This window comes from Orycteropus afer, unplaced genomic scaffold, assembly GCF_000298275.1.
Source record: "Orycteropus afer afer isolate SDZICR_OR568_19922 unplaced genomic scaffold, OryAfe1.0 scaffold00153, whole genome shotgun sequence".
Lineage (NCBI taxonomy): Eukaryota > Metazoa > Chordata > Mammalia > Tubulidentata > Orycteropodidae > Orycteropus > Orycteropus afer.
In genome coordinates this window covers 1349287-1364449 of record NW_006921740.1, presented here as the reverse complement: position 1 = coordinate 1364449, position 15163 = coordinate 1349287, and the positions used below count along the sequence as shown (strand labels likewise).

The 15163-nt window shown below is 35.0% G+C and overlaps 1 protein-coding gene across 1 annotated transcript in view; it reads left to right on the top strand.

The window, feature by feature from the left end:
- The window catches only part of CHIC2 (cysteine rich hydrophobic domain 2), a 58945-nt gene extending 44033 nt beyond the window's left edge, over window positions 1-14912 (top strand). Inside the window, exons 2-6 of the mRNA XM_007946204.2 lie at window positions 5528-5582; window positions 5734-5889; window positions 10670-10726; window positions 10893-10952; window positions 14862-14912. Of these exons, the coding sequence (XP_007944395.1) occupies window positions 5528-5582; window positions 5734-5889; window positions 10670-10726; window positions 10893-10952; window positions 14862-14912 (379 nt within the window). The remainder of the gene's footprint in view (window positions 1-5527; window positions 5583-5733; window positions 5890-10669; window positions 10727-10892; window positions 10953-14861) is intronic.
- The last annotated feature ends 251 nt before the right edge of the window (window positions 14913-15163 follow it).

Below are 15163 nucleotides of genomic sequence, written 5' to 3'. Positions count from 1 at the left end.
CGACTCATAGCGACCCCTCCTTGGGTTTCCGAGGCAGTATCACTACGGAAGTAGATTGCCCCATCTTCCTTCCGAGGAGTGTGATGGTAGTGGTAAGAGAAGAATTTTATTGCTCAAAATTTCAGAGGTAGTAATGGTACCAAGTAATGACAATAGCTATAGTATATCACAGTAAGTGGGGTGCTGAATTAGTGAAGGTGAATTTGCTCATAATAAATGAGGTCACCTAACTAGTTAAGTAAGAATCTCTGGTGGCATAGTGGGTAAGGCATTTGGCTTCTAACCAGAAGGCCAGTGGTTCAAACCCACCAGCTACTCCGCGGGAGGAAGATGAGGTAATGTACTTCCATAAAGATTTATGGAAACCCAGTGGGGGATCTCTTTTGAGTAGGCATCAACTCAGTGGCAATGGGTTTGGTTTTTGGTTTTAACCAATTAAGCTCTGGTGCTGAGTATTGAACTAATTGGGATGAAAAGGAGAGTAATGTTGGAGAGGAAAACTGAAGTGGCTGGCATCCTCAGATGCCACAGCCACAGTAGACCTGAGATTAGAAAGGGTTTCTTGCAACATTTAGCCTTGGCTAGTATCTGGGAATTTGAATTTTGAAAAGGTTCCCCAACATTCCTAGAACTGCTAAGACTGGCTCTTTGTGCCTGCACTGTTCGTAGAATGTGGTTTATGCTGAACACCTGCTTTCTTTCTGGAAGTCTAGAATTTTAGTACATGCTAGGCAAAAAGTGATATTGTTTGATAATTTCCACATTCTGTGGGATCACCTTTCTTTGGAATGAGTACAAATATGGATCTCTTCCAGTCAGTTTGGAAGCTGTCTTCCAAAATTCTTGACATGGCCGAGTGAGTACCTCCAGTGCAGCATCCGTTTGTTAAAACATGTCAATGGGTATTCCGTCAATTCCTGGAGACTTGTTCTTCATCAGTTCTTCCAGTGCACACTCAACTTTTTCCTTCTGTACAATTGGTTCTTGATCATATGCCACCTCCTAAAATGGATGAAAAGGGATCAGTTTTTTTGGTACAGTGACTCTGTGTATTCCTTCCATCTTCTTTTGATGTTCTGTGCATTGTCCTATAGAATGTGGAAATTATTGCACAGTATCATTAATACCACATGCAAGTAAAATCTTACTGAAGATAATTCAAGAATGGTTGCAGCAGTACATTGACAGAGCATCTAGAAATGCAAGCTGGATTCAGAAGAGGACGTAGAATGAGGCATATCATTGCTGATGTCAGATGGATCTTAGCTGAAAGCAGAGAATACCAGAAAGATGTTTACTTATGTTTTATTGACTATGCAAAAGCATTCGATTGTGTGACTCATAAGAAATTATGGATAACATTGAAAAGAATGGGAATTCCAGAACACTTAATTGTGCTTATGAGGAACCTGTACATAGATCAGGAGGCTGTCGTTTGAAAAGAACAAGGAGATACTGCATGGTTTAAAATCAGGAAGGGAGTGTATCTGGGTTATATCCTTTCCCCATACTTACTCAATCTGTATGCTGAGCAAATAATCCAAAAAGCTGGGATACATGAAGACGAACATGGCATCAGGATTGTAGGAAGACTCATTAACAATCTGTGATATGCAGATGACACAACTTTACTTGCTGAAAGTGAGGATGACTTGAAGTACTTTCTGATGAAGATTAAAGACTACAGTTTTTAGTATGGGTTACACCTCAATATAAAGAAAAAAAAATCCTCACAACTGGTCCAGTAAACAGCTTCATGATGGAGAAAAGATTGCAGTTGTCAAGGACTTCATATTACTTGGTTCTATGATCAACATCAGTGGAAGAAGCAGTTAAGACATCAGATGACATTGCATTTGGCAAATCTGCTTCAAAAGACCTCTTTCAAGTGATGAAGAGCAAAGATGTCTCCTTGAAGACTAAGGTGTGCCTAACCCAAGTAATGGTATTTTCAGTCACCTCTTATGAATGTGAGAGCTGGACAGTGAATAAGGAAGACCGAAGAAGAGTTGATGCTTTTGAGTTGTGGTGTCGGAGAAGAGTGCTAAGAGTTATCATAGTCTGCTAAAAGGACTAACAGATCTGTCCTGGAAGAAGGGCAAACGGAATGCTCCTTGGAAGCAAAAATGGCCAGACTTCGTCTCACCTCCTTTTGTCATGTTTTTAGGAGGAACCATTCCCTGAAGAAGGATATCATGCTTGGTAAAGTGGAGGTGAACAAAGAAGGGGAAGGCCCTCAATGAGATTCATTGACACATTGGCTGCAGTGGTGGGCTCAGGTATAGCAAGGATTATGAGGCTGGCACAGGACCAGGCAGTGTTCCACTCTGCTGTGCATATGGTCGCTATGTGTCGAAGATGACTCCATGACACCTAACAACGACAACAGCAGGCAAAGAGTGCTTCTACATGACTAGTCTTCAATAAAATCCTTGGCCACTGAGTCTCTAATGAGCTACCCAAGTAGGCACCATTTTATGCACATTGTCAAAGCTTTGCTGCTAGAGAAATTAAGTACATCCTGTGTGACTACTGGGACAAGACTCTTGGAAGCTTGCACCTCATTTCCTCTGGACTTCTCCCTATGTGACTTCACTTTGCTGATTTTTCTTTTGATCCTTTGTCTGTACTAAATGTTGGTAGTGAGTAAACTATATGCCGAGTCCTGTGAGTCCTCCTAGTGTATCATTGAGCCTGAGGGTGGTCTTGGGGAACCCCAATACCTGGAAGGCTGAAAATGACAGTGATTGGTGTTTGGAGCAAGGCAATATATATAATCAGAAAGCATGAGCCTCAGAGGAAGAGGGATTGTAGAGCTATAGGCTGGAATTTTGCAGTGAGGAGTTAGTGGAATATAGATGTTTCATCTGTTTCAGAAATTGAATATTTATTCAGCAAATATTTATTGAGCATTATTATTTATCAAGGAGCTCTGGTGATGTAGTCACTAAGACATTGGCTGCTAACCAAACTGGTCAGTGGTTTGAACCCACTTGCCCTCCGTGGAAAAAAGATGAGACTGTCTGCTTCCATAAAGATTTAAAGCCTTGGAAACCCTGTGGGGGTTGCTATGAGTTGGAATCGACTTGATGGCAGTGAGTTTGGCTTGGTTTTGGTATTATTTATCAAGCAGTGGGCCAGGCATTTAGAGTATAAAGATGATTAAGACACTCTGCTTACCCATAAATGACTCATTATTTAGCTGGGTAGGAAATTAAACTTACAAATATAATATGATCTGATGAGGACTCGGAAAGAGAATATAGGGAAGATGGAGCCTGGGGAATGAGCTATTTGAGTATTTCTAAGGAAAGAGTATTATTTTAACAGAATTTTTAGTTAAAGTGAAGAAATAGAGGGTTTTTTTTTTTTTTTTAATTGTTGTTTTTTTAAAAGAGGTACCTTGGTAGCACATTAAGCGTTCCAGAGAAGAGCATTGAAAGGATTTTGTAAGGGGAAAGATAAGGAAAGGGAAATGCTGAATTGAATGAGGATGAGTGTGCAGGGTAATAGATTAGAGTGGTTTCCACTTTGAATTATGGCTATAGACTGTAGGAATAAGGAGAAGTGGAGGTAGACAGATGAGATAGGAATTTTACAAGCCTATATCAAGATTCCATTTAGGATTTAGATGTAAAGCTATAGTCCCTCTGCGAAGCCTTACCAGGTTTATCACCTGAACTTTAAAATTGCATAAAAGTGAAATTGATCTTGTATATGATTTTTCTTCCCCGCCCTTTTATTAAAGGCTATAAAGCCTCCTATTGTAGGACCTTGTGAAGTGGCACATAGAAAGTGCTCAATATTTGTGGTTTGAATCAATTCTCTTTTCTCCAAGTACTAGTAGTTGCCTAATAGGTAAGAGTGAAGTTGCTTATTATGTTTAATAGGTTTTTAATCTTGTCATATTTGCCATTCTTTGAAAATAGTTTAAGTCTTTTATCAATTTTAAAGCCATACACCTCAACATAAAGAAAACAGAAATCCTATAAGCAGCATCATGATAAATGGAGAAAAGATCTAAGTTGGCAAAGATTTCATATTACTTGGTTCCACAGTCAACAGCAATGGAAGCAGAAGTCAAGAAATCAGATGATGTATTTCACTGGGCAGATAGATCTGCTGCAAAAGACTTTATTAAAGTGCTGAAGAACAAAGATGTCTCTTTGAAGACTTAAGTTGCATGGTGTTTTCAGTGGCCTCATATGCATGGGAAAGCTGTACAATGAATAAGGAAGAACAAAGAAGAGTTGATGCTTTTGAATTGTGTTGGGGAAGACTACTGAAAGTACCATGGACTGCCAGAAGAACTAACAAATCTGTCCTGGAAGCAGTGCAGCCAGAATGCTCCTTGGAAGCTAGAATGGCCAGACTTCGTCTCACTTACTTGGGTCACGTTGCCAGAAGGGACCATTCTGTGGAGAAGGATGTCATTCTTGATGAAGTGGAGGGTTAACAAAAAAGTAGAAGGCCCTCAATGAGATGGACTGACACAATGGCTGCAACAAAGGACTCAGGTATAGCAAGGATTGTGAAGCTGGTGCAGGACTGGGTAGTGTTTTGTTCTGTTGTGTGTAGGGTTGCTGTGAGTTGGAGCTGACTCGACGACACCTGACGATGACAACAGAGCCATACAGTACTTTAACTTTACTTCAAGGAAAGATCTTTTAGGTCAAAGAAACCTGTGTAAATCTAGCAGATGTCTACATTTTCTTTCATGTCATCTAATGAACTGACAAATAAGTATTGAATGGTACCTACGGCATTTGTTGGCAGCCCTTTTTCAATTTGCACTTTCTTTTTAAATTTCATCTCTTCTTCCTCTTCTACTTCCCCACTTTCCCCCCTACACTTTTCATTTTCCTACTTACTGCTTGTGTACATGAAAGACACCTGCTAAAATTCACAGCCTTGTTTAATCTCCATCAGTAGCTTTGAAAGCTGGAAAAATATTGCTATCCCATATATTAAAGTACTCTAAAGTTAGTTTTTAAGGTTTAAGTGATAGCTCAAATGAAACAGAATATGTCAATGAGCCATCTATTCTCTTGTTTATATAAACAAACAAACAAACCAAAAAAACCAGAGCCACTGCAGTGGAGTGGATTCAGATTCAGAGTAAAACTGCCCCTTAGGGTTTCTAAGGCTATAAATCTTTACAGAAACAGATTGCCCCATCTTTTTCTAGTGGAGCGGCTTGTGGGTTTGAACTGCCAACCTTACATTTCAGTTAGCAGCTGCATGCTTTAACTATTGCACCACCAGGGTTCTACTTGTTTTTAATTAATATTCAGCTTGTTATTATTATATAAAAGTTAACATTCAACTACCAAAATAAATGCTTGTAACATTTCATAAATGCTGACTGCAATGTTTTTATGTCTTAAACTTCCATTGTTACTAAATGTATATGAAGCTACATGCCAGTTATTTACCTTTTGATTAATTTAATAAAGGAACTAATTTTTGTTTTTGCTGCAGCAATGACATGTAATAACATTCTTTTTATTTATTTATTTTTTAATAGATTTGGACTAAGCAACAAATTTGAATCAGAATTCCCTTCTTCATTAACTGGAAAAGTGAGTGTCTGTCAATTATTTAGGTACTATTTTATTTATATGCTTTAAAGATAGTCTATTCCTAACAAATTAGAAAAAAAAATAATATTTATGAGACATATATGTTGACATTAATATTGCAGTGTCTTCATTTCTTAAAATTTTTCTTTAGGTAGCTCCTGAAGAATTTAAAGCCAGTATCAACAGAGTTAACAGTTGTCTTAAGAAGAACCTTCCTGTTAATGTACGCTGGCTACTTTGTGGCTGCCTTTGTTGCTGCTGCACATTAGGTTGCAGTATGTGGCCAGTTATTTGCCTCAGTAAAAGAGTAAGTTGAATTATATATTTTAATTTAAATGTAGAAGTACATAAGTAAACCTGCATATTTAGCTTTTATTTTTTTGTATTGAATGAATTACACTGTCCTGAATGCTGTTCGAAAAATAATCTGATCCAGTAGAGGAGTGATTAAGTAAATTATGTTATATCTACATGCTATTGTATTAAATAGCCATTAAAAATTATAAATTCTTTTAAGACACAGGAAATTACTTAAGAGCAAAGAGGTAGACTATAATAGCATTGTCTCTCTCTATATACCTATATAAAATGATGGTGGTATAGTATAGTGATCAAGAATGCTGAGTTCAGCTCTATCACTTATCTCTATGACCTTGTGACTTTTTAGGTATGTTTCCTAACCTCTTTAAACCTTGGTTAACCCAAACCAAACCCACTGCTGTCTAGTCGATTCTGACTCGGAGTAGAGCTGCCCCATAGGGTGTCTGAGGCCATAAATCCTTTATGGAAGCAGATTGCCACATATTTCTCCCAAGGAGCCACTGTGGTTTTATTCTGCTAACCTTTTGGGTAGCAGCTGAGGGCTTTAACCACTGCACCACTAGGTGTGGTATAAACTTCTATTTACATACCTGTAAAAATGGCAATAATCACCTACCTCCTACCTGTTGTAAGTATAAAATAAAATAGTGTTTGTAAAGCTCTTAGCTTAGTAGCTCAAAGGAAGTGGTTAATAATTATTTGTCAGCATTATTACCGATGTATACAATAGTATCCATAGAAAAAATAAAATGGTTACAGTGGTTGTCTTTAGTTGGTAAGATTATGGGGAATTCTTTTTTATTTTTGTATTCTTTGCATTTTATAATCTTATAACAAGCATATAGTGATTCTGTAGTCAGAAAAAAAATGAACAACCTGAAGAATCATAATTTTGACTTGTAATAAAAAAATCCCCAAGTTGGTAGAGATGGGGTAAATCAGTATAAATTGAATTCATTACATTTTATTATTACTATTTTTAATGTAACAATAATTATGTGTTTGTGTGTGTGTGTGAAATATCATTGAATTAAAATTGAATGAATGTTTTGTGGCTACATTACATTTTGTCACCAAATAATGGAATCAAATATGGAAAATATGGAAAAGCAAATTCTAACCTCATTATTACAGAAGAGTTGTTTTGCTTGCATGGTGTGGGTTGGTGGTCTTGGTCCTTTTAATTAAGGATAAGAATCCATGATAAAATTAGATTTCTTGTTGATTATCTTAAGCAGAAGACTGAGGATTCATTGGTAAAAAAACCCACTAACCTGTCCTCTCACCCCCAGGGTGCAAGTGCTGAAAAGGATTAAGGCCCACTGTAGGGAAGCTTGGACTAAAGTCTGCACTGCCCTTTCCCCTGTTCTTTCAGTTAAATAGAAGATTTTAGTTCCCATGACTATCAATCTGGTGCTTTTCACAAGCACTAAATTCTTTTAAGAAAATTAAGATGACTTATTTTTAGAAATTCACTGGCCTGGAATACTGAAAGATGATGTTATATTGGTATTTCATGTTGACAGATCCTATACATACTTTTTTCTAATTTGCTTTCACAGTTTTGGAAGATTTGAGGGTAGATAAAAACCTTTAAAAATCAAGGACAGATTTTTATCTGGTGAGGTTGCTTGTCCAGCAGTAGTGATAGAGTGCAGCAGTGTTGAATCTTAAATTTCATTGGAAATAGCTATCTGACACTCCTATGGACATCAAATTTTAATTTGTATTTTTAGATGACTACAGTTATTATGTGCTTTCTTTTCACGTGTAAAGGCTTTTAAATAGCTGTAATAAATGCTGAAGTGTATATACTTTTTCAGTGTCTGCTGAATTGGTATTGTATTTAATCTTGAAATATATTTTGATTTTATTAACTAAAAATAATTGCAGAGTATTAAACATTCTCAGTAGGTAAAGCTTTTTTTTTTCCCCCTCCATTTAATTTGAGCTTTTGTTGTTACTAACAAATAATTTGTGGCACAGTTTCTTTTCTTTCTTTCTTTTTTTTTTTTAATGACTGCTAGAATCTATATACTTGTCACCTTAGTGTGCTAGAAATGTTCCACTCAAATCAAGGGTTCCTTTCTGGTTTTGTATGTTCTCACCTGCTCCTCACTGTAAATCATTGAGATGTCAAGTGCAGTGATTAATTAAGCTGCACGTGCAAGTGCTTTTTTTATTTTTTTCACCTGTCAAGCAGGAAAGAAGTCTTGTAGCAAGATTAGATGGTGCTGTCTACTTCACAGCTTTTACTACAGGCTGTGAAGTGTGCAGAAATATTTTATATTTAGATGTTTATTTAGAATTTGGCAGCCCATAGTTTGTCTTGTTTAGAATTCTAAAATATTGCAAAATGCAGTTATTATACCAAGCCCTATCATTAAACTCTTAATTAGAGGCAAATAATAAGTTCAGAATTCCTACATAAATGTTTTAGAATTTACAGTTCATACTTTGTAATTATCTTTTAATCAAAGTTGATAAGTTCATTTATTTAAAGTAAATATTTTAAAGTTTCTAAATTGATTGTTTATATTATAATGAGACCCATTCTTATTATAATATATGTGAATTTAAATTTGTGATGAAATGATTATGGTGGTAACTTCACTCTTCTTTTGAGTTATAAATGTTTGCAGAACGTAATGTTACACTTTTGGGTACTGTTTTTATACATTCTTATAAAACAACAGACTTGGAAAGTGGCTTCTCCCCACCATAGTTCTTTCATCACTTTCCCTGCTCCTCTTTTTTTAAATCATCAGTAAAAGTAAAACCCTCAAATTGTATAGTAATCTTAATCTATTATTAAAAGGTCCTAGAAAGGAAGATTACAAGGTAGATTCAGGTTTTGAATCGGGTTTGCCATTGGTTTAGCAGCGGGTGGGCAGGCAGATGCCTGCTCAGAGTAGAACCTATTGCCATTTTTCACCATTGATAGAGTAGCCTTTCAGAGTCAATGAGCTCTGTCAATGTGAGCTTGTCAAGGCTACAACTTCATAGACCTGAGAGGCGGTTTGAGAGGTCAGCCCTTTTCAGGTTCGCTGTGATGCAAATGAACTTTAATGCTTAAACAACTATTGGAATTTTTATGTCTGCTCCTTGTTCTTTTTTCTTCACAAAGTCATTGACGAGACATTCAGTGCTTTTTAAATTGGAAGTTGCATTGTGCTAAAGACCTAGTACAGATTTACGGAGGGCTGAAAGCAGTTAGATCATGTTCTTTTCATGGTGCGATTAGAATCAAATCGATTTCCCTACAGCCTTCAGCATTCAGATGGCAATTTTAACAAAGCTTGGGGGCTAGACAAGGGACAAAACGACTGAACTGAATGTTAATTACACTCTGCAGCCTTATTTTCTTTTGATTTGGGGCTGACTGGCAACTAAATTAACAAAAAGTGTGACCATAACTGCTGCCCTATTTTCATTTAAAAGGAGAACTGCCTCTAAAAGGCTATCTTTACAAAGAAACAAGTGAGGTCTGCTGATCATTGTTAACAAGGGCACTTTTTTTTCCCTCTCAAAATTCTTGCCAAAATGACTGTTCAGAAAAAAAGTAATGTAATAAATTAATCATTGATGAATTGTTACCCAGAAAGTTAGTTGGTTTTCTGATTTTTATGACATAAATTTGGGAAATGAGAGGCAGAAATGGTAATGCATAGGTAATTATTAATTATCACGAGCACCTGTGTGACTGTGCTATGTCTTTAGCATGTTTAACATGGAAAGGTAGTGTGTTAACTAGATTAGACAGTAGATACTCTAAATAAATATGAATGTTTTATTATGTAATAGTAAACTATTCAAAACCACCTTGAGCTTAACAATTTGTACTTTCACCTAGGTCATCCTTACATGACATGCATATTTTCATATCTAATTATTAATATTTGTTTACAATTGTGTTGCATTAATAGCACTAGATGCTTTTTCCCCCTCCCTTGCAAGGAAGCTGCAGCTGCACTAAGATGCAGTGATCCTTGTGGCAACACTGTCCTTTATGCACCTGCAGCTGTGTCAGACCCATCCTAACACCTGGCACCATGAATTGTCCTCTGCTTTATTCATGCTATAAGCAAGAAACATTTCATGCTGCATGGTATGTATTGCAACAGTCAAATGATCCTAAATGGTTAACTTTTCAGTTGTTTCCTGAAACAACAGTATTGTATAAAGAGTTTGAGTTATTCTCAGAGATCACGTTTTGGCTCTGTCTGAAAAATCCTTCTGTGGAATAAAAACCCAGCTTTTAAATATGGATATTATTTTTAAGTGTAATGTTAAAATTAGTTATAAATTAGGTTTTTTATTCATTAACTTATAATTATTTTTAAAATTTACCTAAAAGCCATTTGTATTTTTTTAAGTAATATTTAAGTAATCTTTGTTATGTATAAATTACTAGTCAAGTATTGCAAAATTATTTTTGAAAGAAGTGGGCATATAAATTTATATTGATTGGTAGATAACAGCTTTGTAGTTTTTTTTTTTTTGGTATAGTTTTATATCAGGGGCTAGTACATTTGAGACAATTAAAAAATGGTACACATGGTAAAAAAGGAAAACCATATCTTTTTAAAAATGAGTCCTGTTTCTGTTCAGGTTACTGTTCGGTGTTAGAACATTGATTGTGTTGCAGACCATCCTTTACTTAGTCACTGTCTTATACCTCTCCCCTTTTCACACAAAAAGCAGCTGCAAAACAAAGTTTTTCTAAAACCAGTCAAGAGTAAACTTTTTTCTCATTTATCTTCTAGACACGAAGATCGATTGAGAAGTTATTAGAATGGGAAAACAATAGATTATACCACAAGGTGAGTACCACAGGGAGCAGCTTCGTACTGTTGGGGTCTGAATTGCACAGTATGGAAACAGATGCTTTTGTTGAACTAAAAATATGAAAGGTGGACAAATGGGTTAGTCTCTGTGCTGCAATAAAATAGAACTCATTTTTCTTTTTTTACTGTCCTACTTGTCTAGCTGTGCTTGCACTGGAGACTGAGCAAAAGGAAATGTGAAACGAATAACATGATGGAATATGTAAGTTAAAGGGCTGTTTTGTGAGTTTCTCTATTAAATGATCATTTATTTTGCTTCTGATCTTATTCTTTCCATGATTATTAATCAGCAAAGGTGTCAGGCGCTTAATCTCCTGAGTGCAAGGATTTTCTACGGTTCACAGATGCATGGTTTCATGTGCAAGACTGATTTATAAAGTTATGAATGACTTGAAAACAAGGCTTTACTGTGTTCTGAAAAATAATAAATTAATTGCCAAGATAAAATAGCCTGAACATGTGTTGATGGAGTGTGAAATTTTAGATGCTGTATAAAGAATAACCACAACTTTGGTTACGCAGCAAGTCAGATATGGCTTTTTTATATAATGCTAATCAAGTCTCCAAGTATGGAAGAAAACCTTTCAGCCAAACTGTTGGAGCTTAAGAAACCTTTAGCCTTTATAGATTTTAACTGCCCACACTTCAGTAGTCTTTAAAGAATCTTTCAAAGTCTTATTAGAATATTGTTTTGTAAAAGTTATCTTAAAAGTAAATAGAAGATGAGATGCTGATTATTGTGTTTATTCTTTAAAACATTCAATTTGGCATGTATATACAATGAAATTTGGAACTATTCAGTATGGGATTGTATTTACTCAACTGACTCCTTGTTATACTGGAATAATTTTTGTCCTTTTAAAAATTAGGATACTGTAGAAAATTATGATTTTTAAAAATTTACTCTCTTTTGAGTTTGGGTTGTTTTATCTCGAACATGGAAATGTTATTACAGTAAAAGAAAAAGATCTAAGAAAGGGTTAATTGTTGAAAATTAAGTCCTAGCCTTAGTTAAGTACCTGGCATAACTTTTCTAACAGGTTTTGTCTATTCTTTGAAACAATTTAGGCATCATTGATAATGTATATGTGTGTGTGTGTGTATATTAAAACAATGTTAGAAATTATTGTAAAATTGTTTTTCTTTTAGCATTTCCCCTTTCTTTCATTATCATATAGTCAAATCTCATTTCCATTCTTAAACATAAAAGACCGTCTTAAAAATGCCTCTTTTTTCACAGAATAGATCTATTCAGTAAACTGAATAATGCAGATTTTTCAATCATTTTCTATTATATCAAGCATGTTAATTTATGATGATAAAGACATATGATACTTCATATTCATGAAAAAAATGCACATTGGAGTATGTTGCTTTGGGATTGACCTATGAAAATTCTAATTTTGTACTTCCATTATGGATAGTAAGAGAGCTTACGTATGTATTTTGGGGGAGGGATAGATGATATATAGATTTAAAGCATTTTATCGTAAAATATTTGCTATGTTTATAAACTCAAACACTAATCTGAGGCTTTACCTCATTTTTTGTGTGTGCATGTGTGTGTATTTCTAAATTTACCTTGGAAAAGGAAGCATGACTTTAATTATCTCCAGATGCAGCTATATACTTTTTCTTTTTGTGTTATCGTTTGTTTGCCAACTGTGCCCTTCCCCCTCCTAGGTAATTTTGTAAGCACACTATGCTAATTTTTTTACTTGTTTAAAAAAAATTAGCTTAATGCACTTATGAAATACCTAGCGGGGAGGGCACAATTGGCAAACAAATGTAAAATGCTCATTTGTATAAAAACACGATACATGCCATTCATTCTTAAAATACATTAATTTATTCATTATTTTTGTGACATTTCTTTTATTAACAAAAAACAATTCAGTAATTTTCCAAAACATTGTCAGCTATGTGCTTTGTATGTAATTTACCATGAAGTTTTAGATGAACACTTCCACTAAAGCCATTATATATTTTTCACAGCCTCATAAAAGATAACCATGAGAGTAGTAAGGACAGATTATTTAAAAATTGCTTTAAAATATGTGCTTTTTAGATTTTTTCCCTATTTTGTATATTTGTGATGGTTTAAAGGGGGAAGAACATATTTTTGAAAACGCCCTTTAAAATAATTCAAAAAATTAAAATTGCAAAAGATGTACTAAGAAGAGAGTACCTGCTTATCTAATGAATTTAGCCCTTTTTACACATGCCCCTCTTTCGAACTCAACTTTTCTATAACTTTTTGATAATTTATTTTTTAGTACAGGAGTCAGACTTCTTAATTATGTTTTGAAAATTGAATAAAATCTAGAAAAACCCACTTAATGCCAAGTTTTTCTTCTTTGTTAATGGTAGAGAGATATATGACTAGAAGAAGTTAGGTAAGTGGCTAATTTCTGTATGTAGTTTCTGAAGGAAAAGTGCATATGGGCTATGTTCTTTGGAAAGCAATAATTCAAATATAGTCAAAAACTGCCTCTTTTGCATTATGTTGTATAGTCTAAAAATGTAATGCCTATACCCATTCAGTGAAGGACTCAAATTGTAAAGGCTACTTAACTGAGGACATGTTTTCAACACAGAAGTATTTATTGAAGTTGATTCTAGTTTAACTATTTAATTTTCAAAATTTATAACTGCAAATCATCTTGTTATCTAGTCCATTCCCTTTATTTTATACATGAGGAAACTGAGAAACAAGAGAATCTAGCTCAAGTGAAGCTAGATGGAAGAAGGTACTTTAACAAGAAAGTCAATAAATATTTTGTAGGCAAATAACAGGTCAGGAAAGTGGCTAAGTGGCACCACCTAAAGTTTTCTGTGGAGAAGCTAAACTAGGAGAGGGCTGTTTTTCATCCAGGTATACAAGTACCTTCTTTATCAAGGCAGATCAAAAGCCAGGAGAACTAAAGAGTTGAAAATGAAGGTGCCTGGCTCTGTGGGCAAATGGTAGAATACTCAAACCTGGAGGTCATATCCATACTTGGGTTCTGAAAAAGAATGAGGAGTTCACCAAACTTGAAAGCTGTTAAAATAAAATAATTTTTGTGTAGCATCTATACTATACAGAGTTGGAGCAAGGGAAAGAGTTGATTGTGAGTTAAGACAGCTCAAGTTTGGAATCAGAATTAGCCCTGGTCAGCTTCTTTGTTTCAGTGTTGCTGTATTTTGTTTTTGTTGGTTTTCCTGTAGTTTCCTCTTAAAAGGCCCTTTGGAACACAATTTAATGTTTAATTTTGCTAAACTGAGAGGGAAAAGACTTTAAAAATAGTTATTAAGAGGAACTATAAATATCCTTTATCTAGAAATTACATAAGGGAGTCCTCAGAAGGAAGACTGGGCAATCTACTTCCATAGAGATACTGCCTCAGAAACCCAAGGAGGGGTAGCTATGAGTCGGAACCAACTCAATGGCAGTGAGTTGTTTTTTTTTTTTTGGTACAGTAGGATGAGAGCAACTCTATAACCTAGAGAAGACCCATAGAATTGGGTTAGTTTAGATAGAAAGGAAGAATCTTGAAGAAATAAACATTGGGTCATCTGCAACCATGTAACATATACAGTAGAAAGGACAAGGCTTTGGAGTTAAGACAGTTCTTTTCAAATTTTGTCTTCATAGTCCATGCTGTGAAACTTCTAGGATCATTAGTTTCCTCATCTATAAAATGGGAATACCTCATAGAAAAATTGTTGGGATTAAATGGTTTCTATGCAGAATGAAACACTGGCATGAGGTTAGTTCTTGGTAAATGTCAGCTCCCTTTCCTCATTCATTCATTCAAGCTCCTTTTGTGTGTTAGAGATGCTATCTATACCTCTACCCACCTTCCCAAACTTTGATTATTTGACTTACTTACCTCTCTTTCTCTTCATAGTATAGAGCTGAAGTATTTTGCCTACTTGTTAAAAATTCAGAAATAAGAAAAATTCTCAGTGATAGAGCTAACTTATCAGATAAAAGTCTATTTCAGTAATGCAAAATTGTAGTTAGGAAATGTGAATGGATTTTCAGAAATTTGAAATAATAGACCATATTTGAAGTTTTGTTAAGATAAAAGTCTATGTCAATCTTAAACCTTTTTTTCTCTTTCTGCAGGTCATCCTCATAGAATTTTTACCAAAGACACCAATTTTTCGACCAGATTAGCATTTACTTTATTTATAGAGACTTTCCAAGTATGTTGTCTTTCCAATGGTGCCTTGCTTGGTGCTTTCCTGGTGGTGACATAACATTGGTTCTACAGAATCGTGTGGTGTTTTTTTTTTTTTTTTTTTTAAATAACCGCATGTTCGATGTGGACATTTTTGTCAAATTCAGCAATAGTTATTTCATACAGATGTTTAATACTTAAGTTATTGTGCTCTTTTCTGTTATGTATTCTGATTTTCAAGGATTAC